The 15125-nt window shown below is 39.6% G+C and overlaps 1 protein-coding gene across 1 annotated transcript in view; it reads right to left on the minus strand.

Moving 5' to 3' along the window:
- The window catches only part of LOC100768287 (basic proline-rich protein-like), a 53883-nt gene extending 47961 nt beyond the window's left edge, over positions 1–5922 (minus strand). The window contains exons 1-4 of the mRNA XM_027419630.2: positions 5716–5922; positions 4318–4339; positions 4134–4222; positions 291–401 (exon numbers count right to left, since the gene is read on the minus strand). Coding sequence (XP_027275431.2) covers positions 291–401; positions 4134–4222; positions 4318–4339; positions 5716–5922 — 429 coding nt within the window. The remainder of the gene's footprint in view (positions 1–290; positions 402–4133; positions 4223–4317; positions 4340–5715) is intronic.
- Between the last annotated feature and the right edge of the window lie 9203 nt (positions 5923–15125).

A 15125-nucleotide genomic window follows, 5' to 3' on the forward strand; every position in this document is an offset into this window, starting at 1 on the left:
TCTATGTTTTACATACATGAGTTTCTTGTTTTGTTTCATTTTGCTTTAGTTAGATTTATTGCTTGGTTGGTTGGTTTTGGAGTTGTATTAATTTATTTTCATTTATTTACACTTTTGAAAATAGTGTGTCCTCCCACTGTCAGGCCAGGAGAGCATGGAAGTCTTGCCTCTTCCTCCCAAGTTCTAGGATTACAGGTTTGCATCACTATGGCTGGCTTACAAGGAATATTTGCATCAATATCACAGTATTATGTAAGATTCATAATTCTCTTGGAATACACAGGACTCACCAATTCATCTTGTTCATAATGCTTAGCTCTCTCTTCTTCGAGTTTCTTCTCTAAAAGTAGTATTTCATCTTCAAGTTGAGATTTATCTCTTTCTAGATTTTTATACATTGTCTACAATAGAAAGCTAACTTTAACAAGCCAGACATAAGAATTTTTTAGTTAAAGTAAAAATCAGATGATTATAATCAAACAAATTTATAAACACTGTATACATTTGTTCATCTCTCTGATATTAAAATAACAGCAGGCCTAGCAGCAGCCAGCAACTTATATGAAAAGATTAAGTATTGCACACTCCCATAGGCTAACCAGGACAAAGACCACCCCAGAAGGAATTAATATGGTTACATTCCAATGAAACTTTTATGTACCAAGACAGAAGACAAGGGAAAATCCAGTAAGCACAGCTTTGACAGAAATGTCAACATTTCTAAAGTATGCTAAAAAGCATGTTACAGGGAGAAAAGACAAGTTCAATTAAATAGAAAAATAAATATAAAAATCAAGAGTATGTCATCATATTTTCCATTGAATGACATTTTGTATAATATTTTTAATTTAAAGTGATTAATTATATTATAAGATTGGTTTTTGGATGTTAGATACTATAATTAACATACCTATGTTTGTGATCCTTCAGCAAACTTGTTAAAAAGAACAAAACCAATATGTATTATAGTAGTCTCAAAAATGGATCTCTCGAAATTTGACTATTTCATTACAAGATTTCTGGCTTGAATCAAGATTACTCTACTGATGTGATGTTTATCTGCAAAGTCAACTCTCAAGCTTTGTAAAACTTGTATTACATTATAGTTTGTGTGCAACTATGATTACTACCCCTAAAGATGGTTTCAATTACTAAAATTAGATAATTTTCTAAGGTATTCAATGTAGCCAAATCTCAACTTATCTTACTCATAATGCTCATAAATTTGCTGTCATAACAAACGTGAGTTTATATTACCTGCAACACCAAGTCTGAATAAATATTTGTCTTTGTTACCCAATAACAACTTTCCTGTCAGTAAGCATGCCAAGCAGGTTCTAAAACTCTTTATATGTTTTGGATTAGTGTCTGTCTGTGTGTGTGTGTGTGTGTGTGTGTGTGTGTGTGTGTGTGTGTGTGTTTTGAGACAGATCTGGCAATCCTCCAACATTAGCCCCCCAAGTTCCAGAACCATAAGCATGCCCCACACTTGCCTAAATTTCTTTCATTCTGGGAAACTAATAAGTTCCCATTGGGATAGCACTTACAATAGAGGCTCTAAAAATAACACATAGAAATCACAAAAGGCTTACCCAATAAAACATAGCAACTACAAAGGGCTCTTGAGGATTTCATAGGTAACAAAGAAAAAATTAAGGAATGTATTTGGAATCTAAACTTCTTCTGGGTTCTACAAGAGCATTCTAAATCATTGGACAAAATTCCTACTGAGGACAGACAATGACAGAACTACCACACTGGACTGAACACCTAAATCAAAGGTACAAGGTCTGATTTCTATTTTATCACCAGCAGGAGCAGGCTGATTCTACTTACTATACAGGCTCACACTCACTTTTTACAGCCCTTCCATCTGCAAACAGTATCCAGGCACTCCATCACATCCTACTCTGTCTGCTAAGATGAATCATTGTGTCCTCTGAAAACAGGAGAGTTAATTCTATCTCTCCTAAACTCTCCAATCATGTTACTGATTGAAAACTGGCCATGATGGAGTGTGTAGACAGGGATTAAATATTTATCACCATGCCCCTATTTACAATGTAAACCTCTGGTCTAATTTTAGGTAATGCCTACTACCATGGTAAGAAAAAGATAATATGGTCAGGCCCTACTTGTCTCTTACTCTTATGCTTAAATTTGTGAGAGTTTGTGTCACCTTCCTGGAGCAAACTATGTCAAAAAAAAGGAATGGTCTTTTCAATGCACCCTTAGGAGTATAGAATAAAGGACTTTTTAATATAAATCTATAGATTCTGATAAACTGACTTTGTATCCCTAAAAACAAGGTAATAACAAGACCTGAAACTGTTTTGTTTTTTAATGTTTTATGCTACCTACAAATGCCATTTCCCCTAAGCTTTTCTCTAAAGTTTAAGATCCATATATACCATTTCATAATTTCTGAAATAATTATTTTTGAGAAAATAACCTATTTTAAATAAGAATCTTTTCCCTAACTTTTAAATCATAATTTTTTCCCTTCAGACTCTGCTTCTGTTGACGCCTTGTTGACCTCCTTTAAAGATGACTGTAAGCCTTCATACTGAATAAAACAAGACAACACATGAGTAAAAACTACAAATTTTATCTCAAATTGTATCTAAATAGATGCCAAAGAAGCAAACAGAATCTATCTCCACATATATAAAATTCCCTTGGATTTTCTGAGCTTAGTTTTGCCATCTAACCACTGTGCTGAGCAAAGTCAGGACCGCAAACAAGCCACAACCACCAGCCTGGGCAACATATGGCACAACTTTACCCTTCTGACGAGCAAAGTTGTCCCAAGTCTGCTGGGGGTGAAAACTCTAACAGCAAGAGTGACTAAAGCATATCCGAAGAAGTGAGTTGTCTGTTATCCCCTGAACAAATCAACAGCTTCTCCAGTCTTTCAATGGAGCCATGTGTAGTTACTGGGAATCATATTTACACCATGTGACAAGGCAAGAAAAGAAGATACAATCTTTAAGTTCCAGACCAGGAAGGAAGATGAAATCTGTGACCAAGACCAGGCTGATCTACAGAGAGAGTCCCAGGACAGCCAAGGCTACACAGAGAAACCGTGTCTCAAGTCTCAGCACCTCAGAATGTGTGTTATTTGGACACAAAGCCTTTAAAAATCAGTAGGTTCAAATAAGGCGGTTAACATGACCCTAACCTAACATGACTGGTATCCTAAGAGGAGAGCATTAGGACAGAGTGAGACACAACAAGCAGACAATGCTATTTGCAAGTCAAGGGACAGGCCACAGAGAAAGCAAAGCCTGCCTACATCTCCATGGACTCATTTCCAGAACTGTAAGGAAATTCACTCCTGCTGCTAAAGTGGCATTTTGTCACAGTAGCCCTAGCTAACTAATATAAAGCCCAAATGAAGACAGTGAATAAAGTCTCTACACCATAACAAGTAACAAAGTACCTTTACATCCTTGATAGGTGAAAATCTCATGACACATTACACCACATTAAATTGTAATTCTAAACCTCAACCTTCTAAGGCACCAAACAAGACATAAATATAAGCCACAGATTAGATGATATTTACAATCAATATATATCTGACAAACCTCTTATACATAAGATATAAAATATTAAAAACAAAAGCCCTTCTTCTATATGATATAAAGGGACAAAGATTATGAGTGCCTTTAAAAGGGTGGAAATGGGCCAGAGAGATGGCTCCATAGTTAAGGAGCTTGCTGCTAAGTCTAATAACCTGAGTTCAACCCCAGGGACCCACTTGGTAAAAGGAGAAAGCTAACTCCTCTGAGACCTATGATCACCACACAAATGCCTTCTGGGTACATGGGCACACACACAGAGAAACAAATAGACATACACAATAATAATAAAGTCATTTTTAATGTGAAAAAGACTTAAAAGGCAATTTCACAATATCTAAATGAGCAATGAGAAAATCAAGGTGCTCCCACTCCTTAGTCAGGGAAGATAAGCACTATACATCACCAAGAGGACTCCAAAGATAAAAGGCTAAGTGATGAAGGTGAGGAGCAAGGGAACTCTGCATTGAAACAAAGCCTGATGGCACTGAATAATCCATGGAGAACCATTAAGTGCCACACTACAATGGATGTTATTTTCATTCTTACCTCCTTTTGAGCAAGGCTCACTTTTTCAAGTAGTTTACATTTCTCTTCCATTAGCACAGAAAGTTCAAGAGCGAGTCTTTTCTCTCTTACTGAGAAGGCAAAGTAAAGATTATTATGACTAAAGTGTTGTCACTTTTTTAAAATATATACAACCACAAGATCTAAAATCAAAATGACTACTTACCAACATAAAATCGGCTTTGAATCTGAAACAAATTTTTAAGAAAATTATATTAAAACAAATATACCTTCAAGTAAATCTATATGAAGTCTACTCCCAGCTTTAAGATAACAACTTTCTTATGGCCTTGTGAATGAATTACCCAAAAGCATTCTATTTCCAATGAAAACAATGCTACATAGTAAGATCTCCCATTGAAGATTTACATTGTTATCATATTGAAGCCTTTGAAATAGCCTAATTCTAAAAACACCAGTTTAATTCCACTTAATCCTATGTTTCCCACACATATATTTGGCCCTAAAACAAAGTATTTTAGAGATCTCCTATTATTAAGTCTCCTACTGTGAATAATCAAAATAAAAGTCTATGAAATATCATGGGGGTCTAGGCCTAGACTGACTCTAAAAAACTCATTAGCCTTTGTCTTCTTTAAGCTTCAGCTCTCAATGAAGAAGGGAGAAATCCACCCTTGAGAGCACTGGGGCTGGGGAAAAGTGATCAAGGGAAGCAAACAAAAGACTTCTGCCACCTACACAACAGAGACAGAAAATCAGAAGAAAAAATAGAAAGATAAGGTAAAGTGGGATGTGTGTAAACAGATATAAGGAAAACACGAGTAGAGGGTCTCCATGAAGAAACTAGAAAAGAAGTCAGTGCACAAGGGCCAATATCTAAAAAGAAGTCTCAGAAAGAAAAGGATATGGTATGACTCCCTCCTAAAAAACAAAATTAACTATAGGAAAGGCAATAAAGGATCCAGGACATGTGTACCTCTACACAGCAGGCCAGAGGATGATATCAGGGATTATTAACTGAATATAAATGGCAGTAGTGTTTTTTACTCTAAAGTTAGGAGGTAGAAACATCTGCTGGCTTTTTAATACTGTTAAAAACAAACACAGAACACCTACCCCCAAAAAAAGAAGAAAAAAAAAAGAAAGAAGATTGGGGCTTTAGTACTAGTATATAGTATCCCTAAAAAGAAAATCCTTTAAAAATCCTTACACACAAAAATATTACTCTAAATCTGTATTCAGTTTATAATAACTGCATATTACCACAAGTAACCCAGAACACTATGACATGATTTATTTCCATGAAATAACAAGTTGTTCAGTCTAAACACAGAATTAGGGTTAGAGAGATGGCTCAGTGGTTAGGAGCACTTGTTACCTTGTAGAGGACCAAGATTCAATTCCCATCACCCACACTGTAGCTCAGAATTATCAGTAACTCCAATATCAGGGGATCCAACAATGCCCTCTTCTCACCTCCGTGTGTCCCAGGAACATGTGATACACATACAGCATACATGCAGCCAAAACAGTCATACACATAAAATGAAATAAATTTTAAAAACCGAGAATGACCATACTCTTACTATGAGTGGGTACTTACTGATCGGAAGCCTCTCCAAAGAAGTAAAAAAACAGCAAGCAGTCCAAGAGTAAGCACACATATCACCAATTGGAATGATGCCCCACTAGAATCAAAGCTTGCTGTCATATCTTCCGGCAGTGCTGCCACAACCTTCAAGACAAAGAAGTTGAGCCAATAAACACCCATTTTCCACAGTACTGTTACAAAGACAGGTACAGGTGACATGGTCAACTCTATTAATATGGAATGGGCTGCCATAAAATACAAAGCAGAAAGCCTCCAATCACACTTTCTGGCAACTGACAATTGTTTTACCTGAGTGACTAAGTGTGGGGAAACACAATGGTTTTCAAACAAGAGTTATGAGGAGATCCTCAGAGCTTAACTCCATGAGGGTTGGAGGATAACCACAGAATGTCCAGAAAAGAATGTTGTGGAATATTTTTATGTGTTGACTTCTTTTATGTTGCATTTGTTTACCTCTGTAAAGCTGTGTTACTCTGCCTACCTAAAATACCTGATTGCTCTAATAAAGAGCTGAACAGGCCAACAGCTAGGCAGGAGAAAGGATATGCAGAGCTGGCATGCAGACAGAATACATAGGAGGAGAAACCTAGAGAAGATTGAGTGAGGAAAGCTGAAGAGGAGGACGACACAAGGGGCCAGCCATGCAGTAAGAAGAAAAGAAAGACATACAGAATAAAGGAAGGAAAAAAAGCCCAGAGGCAAAACATAGTTAAAGAGAAACGGGATAATTTAAGTTAGAAAAGCTCACTAGAATAAAGTTCAGCTAAGGCCAGGAGTTCATAAACAAGGACTCTCTGTATATTTACTTGGGAGCTGGGTGGGAGACCCACAAAAAGTTATTATTTAAAAAAAAAAAAAAGGCAACTACAACAGAATGTCAATGACCTGGGTTTCCTGCTTTTTCCTGACTTCAAGTTCATGATTTGTCTGTACACACTGGGATTGACAAACAGATCTGCCACTTGTCGGGTGGGAAAGGGAAGTGTCAGAAACAACAGATTTGGGATTTAAACCTTTCCCTCCTGTTTCTTATCTTGAGTTAAAATAATGCAGTTTGAGCCCAAGAAGAAAAGTGCTCTTTGAAAAACAACCCTAGAAATGATGGGCTTGACTCTTTCAGGCATCAACACAGGCCCTCTGGAACCTGCACAGCAGTCTTCTCCTTGTGGGTGGGACAAAATAGAAAACAAATCCTATGATAGTTACTCTCTATGACATCTGTTTTTAGCTAGTCCATCGACAAAGTCCCCTTCCAGGCTGCTATCTACAGTTTACTAACTTCTACCAAATAAATACATGCAATATTATGCTCTGGCCCCACCTTAGGTGTCCTCTTAAGAAGTTTCATCACCAAGAAACTCCAGGTTCCTGGAGTCAGACGAACTACTTGTAACTGACCCCTATCCAAAACCACCTTGCCTTCCAGATCCCAGGGTCCCCTTCCATGGGCTACAAGCAACAGTCAAGCACAGGCATGATGGGTGCCCAAGCTTGGCTATCCCTGCCAAGGCTGCTCAGCACCACAGGGACGCGGCTACTGCACCCAGGACCCGCGGCTCCTGAGCCCAGGACTCACCCATTTCAGTAGCTCCAAAATCCATTGCACACACACCACAGAGGTCCAGGGCCCCGACATAACTGAGGCCATGGGTGGAGGCCCCGTAGCAGGCCCTCTAGCCAGCAGCACACCTGGGCTCAGTAAACTGGGTGCTGGGAATGGGTAGGCTTTGGTGGGATCGCACCACTGCTGCCCTGTTGGAGGAGCCCTGGTTGCACCCTTAGTCTTGCAAGCTAGGCAGAGAGGCCCCCTTTACCTCCTTAGCTCTGGGGACACTTCTCTGCTAGCACTGAAAGGGCCCACACTGTGCCCTCCAAAACCGGAGTAAGGGACAGCTAGAGCACGAAAAGCTGAAACAGCAAGTGTGGGGCTGCAGCCCTACACCCCGAGGACTGGGGTCCAGCCCCGGAGGGAAAACTCCCAGTCCCCGAGTCCCAGCTGCTATTGCACTCTGTCCTATCAAGTCTAAAAACCACACTGTTATGGAGAACTAAAAGCTGAAACACGGAGTTTGGGGCTGCAGCCCTACACCCCGAGACTGGGGCACAGCCCCGGAGTGAAAGCGGTCAGCCCCCTAGCTAGTCTCAGCTCCTATAGCACTGTCCTATCCTCTCCAGTACAAAAACCACACTGTGGAAACCAGGGGCAACCCTCCCTCCTATGCAGAGAAACTGACCTGCGTCATAATCCAGGTCACAATATAGTCTGGCGCACCAGTCCAAGGTTCAGAATTCTGGACACCGAGACGTCAGAGTTTAACCTCTTCTGGTCAAGCACACTTCATGTCTAGATATTTCAACCAAGATAGTTAAGGAAAATATAATTGCCAATATTTACTAAGCCCACGAAAATAAGCATACTTAGTAGGTTTCATTAAATATTCTATAGAGACTCAAATATCATGCTCCAATTAGTAAATTATGTTTTCAATTTCCTAATTTCTCTGGTATAATTTTCAGTGGAGGATATTTCTTTTTGTTTGTTTCCTGGTTTGTTTGTTTCCTGGTTTGTTTTTCCCCGAGACAGGTTTTCTCTTTGTAGCCCTGACTGTCCTGGAACTCACACTGTAAACCAGGCTGGCGGAGAACTCAGAGATTTGCCTGCCTCTGCCTGCCTTGTGCTGGGATTAAAGATGTGCTCCACCACTGTCAGGCTGCAGAAACTCCCACTCAGTGTTCCTGAAACGGCTCACGGAATCTTTTTGTTGTTATTGTTGTTGTTTTGGTTTGGTTTGGTTTTTCAAAACAGGGTTTTTCTGTGGCTTTGGAGGCTGCCCTGGAACTGGCTCTGTAGACAAGGCTGGCCTCCTACTCACAGAGATCCTCCTGCCTCTGCCTCCCTGGTGCTGGGATTAAAGGCAGGAGTCACCAACCCCAGGCAAGGAATCTTTGTTTTAATTTACTCTTTTACGGATTGAATTTGTTTTCATGCATATTTTAGTGCATTCTGCTTACTCTCTCCACCACCTCCTTTTGTTTCCCTCTCACCCAAGACCCCTCCCACTTCTTCCCTGAGCCCTTCCAGAATTCATGCTGTTTTGTTTTGTTTTGCTTTGGGATCCACTGCTTGTATGCAGGACTATCAGAGTGGCCACAAGTTTGGAACTATTCACTGGAGCCTGATGGGCTCACTACCTGGTAAAATACTGAAGGCAATAACTGTCCCTCCCTCACCACCAGAGTCCATCAGTTGTCAAGCATACAATAGGAAGAGAACTTAAAAAATAAAATAAAATAAAACTATATTGGCCGGGTGGTGGTGGCACACACCTTTAATTCCAGCACTTGGGAGGCAGAGGTAGGCAGATCTATGTGAGTTCAAGTCCAGCCTGTTCTACAAAGTGAGTTCCAGGACAGCCAGGGCTACACAGAGAAACCCTGTCTAGAAAAACAAATAAAAACAAAACCTCATTTGGGAAAACAATTTTAAATTTAAATATGGAATGTCAGAAAATGTTCAAACATTTTTGTCACCTGTGAAGTTATCTTTGCAATGTTTTTTATAGAGACTGCATTAGAAAAGGGTTCTCTAGAAAAACAGATCTGATGGAATGAATCTCTCTCTCTCTCTCTCTCTCTCTCTCTCTCTCTCTCTCTGTGTGTGTGTGTGTGTGTGTGTGTGTGTCTGTGTGTGTGTGTGTGTGTGTGTGTGTGTGTGTGTGTGTGTGTGTAACTGGCTGTAATAACTTAACAGGCTGCAGTGAATGGAAAGTTCAAGAATCTAGTAGCTGCTCAGTCCCAGGAGAAAGGGTGTCTCAGCTGGTATTCTGTTATGCTGGAATCCCAAAGTAGGCTCCAATCCAGTGAAGGAATGGATGTCTGAAGGCAAGTACAAGCAGCAAAGAGCCAAACCTTCCTTCTTCCTGTCCTTATTTAGGGTTGCAGAAGAATGTGTGGCCCATATTAAAAGTGTGTCATCCTGACTCAAGATCCAGATCAGAGGTGTGTCTTCCGGATTCAAAGGTCTGGACTACAAGTGGAATCACCCATTTCAAACAAAGCAGAACATCTCTCAGAGGTACTAGCTATATTTCTGGATTATAGTTCACTCCAAATATTGTCAAGTTGACAACCAAGAATGCAGGCCACAGAGATGTACACTAAAGTGAGGCTCCAGAAGTCTATGGCTCTCAAAAAATACTTAATGATTTTGAAATTGAATTTCAAATCCAAGTCTTCCTTTCCATATTTACTCTTACCATTTAATGCTCATAGAATGCTCAAAAAACATAATAATTACATAGAATTTTATAGGCAAGGGTTCAGACCTATCTTGAATATATTTTTATTAAAAGTACCAAGTGAGCAGATGGAAATTCAGAGGTAACAGGATGCTACTATTAGCAAAATGTACCAAATGAAATGTGAGTGGAAAGGTCTGCTCTCACAGGGCTAAAAACATCTACAACAGCTCATTTCTTAGTGTGTCCAAGAGACTGTTCCAACCCTTTGAAGCAGCAGACTCTGTTCAGCAGTCCCCAATTATTACATCAAATCTCTTACTCCTTTCTGATTTTGCTGCCTCTTACAATTTGAGTGAGCTACTTCGAATGCTGAGAATCTGAGGGCCTGTGTCTCAACAACTCCTTTCTGTGGGGGACAACAAACTAAGAAAAGCTCTCCTCCCCTACTTGTTCACAGGAGTACCATTTAACATTATAATACTTATTTTAACTCTCTGTTATTTTTATATACAGGGGTACATTGTTAATGAGGTGTACGGACACTGATACACAGATGATCCCAGTCTATGGGGCTCTCTTCAAAAACACTTCAATGACTTTATGAAGCTAAAAAGCAAAACCTGTCTCAACTCCCTAATTTGCTGTTCTTACCACTAAATGATCAGTAGCTACTGATAAAACATACTAATTACACACAACTTTTGCATATGAGGTCCAGAGAGCCTTTAAGTCTGGTTATCTGCCCAAAAGGTGAAAAGCCTTAGGCTTTTTGCTTCCTGCCCCTCTGAGGGCAAAGGTTGGTACTGTCATCACTAATGTCTATACCCTCTGGCACATAGTAGGCTCTTAATATTTAGAAAGACAATAGTACCCTGTATTTTCTTTAATCATCGCTTTGGGTCTCAAATTATAAAAACTCTTCCAAGGCTGCCTCACAGATAATACTACATTACCGTGGATTTAATTACTTCACTCAAGTATAAGATTTTTTTTCTAATTGAGTTTTATATCCAATTCTCTATCAGTTTGTAAACACATATAAGACTTTACAATTTCCTAGAGAGAAACTCTGATCGTGTTCATAGCAGCACTCCCAACAAGTCTGATTAGCCTCTCTTCTAAGTGATATTTCTGTTAACTTTGGGGAAGATAAGGTCAGTTTTAAGGGTTGGAGCCTGTTTGGGAATGCACAGACTTGCCCATCTTCTCTACAAGCACTACTTCTTGAGCAGTATGAATTGGTCAGTCACCACATTTTCTTTTTTTAATTCTATAAATGAACTTTTTAAAACAAGGAATAATCAATGAGCTCATCAAAATGAAAGCTGACTTATATAGTATTTGTGACTTGCTGGGAAACATTTTCTTTCAAGGTAAGTAAGGCTCAAATTTGATGGAGACGACACCTTCAACTTCAAGGCATCCTTATCGTCTGAGATAGTATCTGACATGGCTAAAGAAACTAACTTGCTGGGTGTTGGTGGTGCACTGCTTTACACCCAGCACTTCAAAGGCAGAGACAGGTGGATCTCTGTGTGTGTGTAGACCAGAGGCCAGACTGGTCTACAGAGGGAGTTCTAGGACAGAGAAACCCTTACTCAAGGAAAAGAAGAAGAAGAAGAAGAAGAAGAAGAAGAAGAAGAAGAAGAAGAAGAAGAAGAAGAAGAAGAAGAAGAAGAAGAAGAAGAAGAAGAAGAAAGAAGAAGAAGAAGAAGAAGAAGAAGAAGAAGAAGAAGAAGAAGAAGAAGAAGAAGAAGAAGAAGAAGAAGAAGGATAGAAAGAAAGAAAGAAAGAAAGAAAGAAGGAAAGAAAGAAAGAAAAAGAAACTTTACAGATGACATTTTTATACATGAATATAATGTAGATGATTATGGCCACCTCCCATCACCCTTTGCTGTTCCCCTTTCCACTTCTGCTTGTCCCTTCTACTTTCTAGACAACTTCTACTTTTTATTCACTTATAGTTGAAATACATACAGGAGAAAATGTGATACTTGTAGTCCCGATCTGGCAGATCTTTCATTTCATGCATTTTTCTGCAAAGGATGTTGCTGCTCTTCACACCTAAAGAAAATTCTCTTGTGGATACATCTCATTGATCCATTCAATCACGTCTTGATGGGCATCCAGGCTGACCTCATTTGTGATTACTGAGAGTAGCACAGCAGTAAACATGGATGTGCAAATATCTCTGCTATGTGTGGTGTGTTGGATGCATGTGTGGTGCATGCACATGTATGCAGCTGTGCATGCTCATATGCATGTTCATGCACACAGACGCCAGAGGAGGCTGTTGACTATCTTGACACAGTGTCCTTCACCCAACAGGAAGCTCACCTTTTCTGCTAAGCTGGCTGGCATGTGGGCTCCTAGGATCTACCTGTGTGTGTCCTCTGAGGTTACATGGGAACTGAGATTTAAACTCAGGTCCTTAGGCATCCACAGCAAATACTCTTACTCACTAAGCCATCTCCCCAGATCCTAATTAGTGTTTTTAATAGGACTTGTGTTATTATGTCTTAGTAGGATCACAATGAGGAGTATGATTTCTTCCCCATATAAGTCAAACAGCAAGACCAAATCTAAGAATTAATAGACTTTTTAAAATTGATTCTTTGTGGATTCCCCATCATGCTTAGTAGACTTTGTTAATGAGATAGTGCTGAAATTTGGATATGGATTATTCTCCAAGTCCAAGTATTAAAGTAGGCCTGCCTGGTTTGTCCGCCCACCACCCTCTGTCCTCCAGCTGCCACCCGAGCCTGAGGTAAGTCTGGGTGCTGCTCTGTCCCCAACCTCCCCCATCAACCCCTGCTCACCTCTGCCTGAACCCCACCCTGGGCAAGAGTGGACCTGCCCAGACCTGAAGGCCCACCCTGAGTCTGGACACACCTCACCCTGTGTGCCCTCCACCCTCGGCCCTCCGGCTGCCACCTGAGCCTGCTGCCTGAGCCTTAGCCCTCTAAATGCCACCTTTAGAGAGGGAGAGACGCCACCTGCACCCACTGGAAGAAGGGATGGAAAGATGACAGAATAAGAACACACTTAACAACAGAAAGACCAATATGACACCATCAGAATCTAGGGACTCCACATCAGCAAGAACTGAAAAGCCCAATGCAGAGGATGAAGAAGAGATGGACCTTAAAAATTATCTTTTTTAAAAAAAAGATTTTATTTATTTATTATGTATACAGTCTTGTGCCTGCATGCCAGCAGAGGACACCAGATCTCATTCAACGTGGTTGTGATGCTGGCAACACAAAAGCTGGGTAAACGATCAGGAACCACTGATGTAAGCATAGCCAATAAAATACAAGAGATGGAAGGGGGAATTTCAGGTGTTGAAGACTCATTAGAGGATTTACAGTCATCGACCAAAGAAAATCTCAAGTTCAACAAATCCCTAACACAAAATATCCAGGAAATATGGGACACCGTGAAAAGACCAGACCTAAGAATAATAGGTATAGAAGAAGGCAAAGAAATTCAGCTCAAAGGTTCATAAAACTTAGTCAACCAAATCACAGAAGAAAACTTCCCAAACCTAAAGAAGGATATCCCTATGAAAGTACAAGAAACTTACAGAACACCAAATAGATTGGGACAAAAAGAAGTCCCCTTGCCACATAATAATCAAAACACCAAACTTACAGAATAAAGAAAAAAATTTAAGAGCAGCAAAAGAAAAAGGCCAAGTAACATACAAAGGCAGACCTACCCAAATTTCACCAGACTTCTCAATGGAAACTTTGAAAGACAGAAGATCCTGGATAGATGTTCTACAAAAGCTAAGGGAACATGAATGTCAGCCCAGACTACTGTATCCAGCAAAGCTTTCAATCACTATAGATAGTATAGAAAACTAGATATTCCATGACAAAACCAGATTTAAGCAATATATATCCACATCCAGCCCTACAGAAATTACTGAAAGGAAAACAACCTAATGAAGATAACTACACTCAAAAAACCATAGGCAATAGATAATCCCACTTTACCAAACACCAAAAAAAAAGTTGGAAATCCACACACAATAACACCACCAACAACAACCCCCAAAAAAACAAGAATCAACAATCAATGGTCATTAATATCCCTCAATGTATATGGTCTTAACTTGCCTATAAAAAGATACAGGCAAACAGAATGGATACGAAGACAGAATCCATCCTTCTGCTGTTTACAAGAAACACACCTCAATTTCAAAGACAGACAGTACATCAGAATAAGGGGTTAGGAAAAGATTTTCCAATCAAATGGGCTCAAGAAACGAGCTGGTGTAGCAATCCTAACATCTATCAAATAAGACTTTAAACTAAAAGCAATCAAAAGAGATGAAGAAGGGCATTTCATACTCATCACAAGGAAAAGTCCATCAAGATGAAGTCTCAATCCTGAACATCTATGCCCCAAATACGAAAGCATCCACATTTGTAAAAGAAACATTACTAAAGCTCAAACGACACATAAAACCACACACACTTATAGTAGGAGACTTCAACACCCCCCTTATACCACTAGACAGGACCACCAGACAGAAACTTAACAAAGAAACAAAGGATCTGACAGAAGTTATGACCCAACTGGGTTTAACAGATATCTATAGAATATTCCATCCAAACACAAAAGAATATACCTTCTTCTCAGCGCCATATGGAACCTTCTCAAAAATGGACCACATAGTTGGCAGCAAAGCAAACCTCCACAGTTACAAAAGAATTGAAATAACTCCCTGTGTCTTATCAGACCACCATGCATTAAAGCTAGAATTAAACAACAATACGAATTGCAGAAAACCTACATATGCGTGGAAAATGAATAACACCCAATTGCACCATTCCTGTGTTTAGAAAGAAATAAAAAAAGAAATTAAAGACTTCCTAGAATTTAATGAAAATGCAGACACAACATACCCAAACTTATGGGACACTCTGAAAGCAGTGCTAAGAGGGAAGTTCATAGCACTAAGTGCCCACATGAAGAAACTGGAGGAAAGTCACATTAGAGAATTGACAGAACAACTGAAAGCTTTAGAGCAAAAAGAAGCAAACACACCAAGGAGGAGTAGATGCCAGGAAATAATCAACCTGAGAGCCGAAATCAACAAAGTAGAAACTAGGAAAACAGTACAAAGAATCAATGAAACAAAGAGTTGGT

Source organism: Cricetulus griseus, chromosome 5 (assembly GCF_003668045.3).
Source record: "Cricetulus griseus strain 17A/GY chromosome 5, alternate assembly CriGri-PICRH-1.0, whole genome shotgun sequence".
NCBI classification, from domain to species: Eukaryota; Metazoa; Chordata; class Mammalia; order Rodentia; family Cricetidae; genus Cricetulus; species Cricetulus griseus.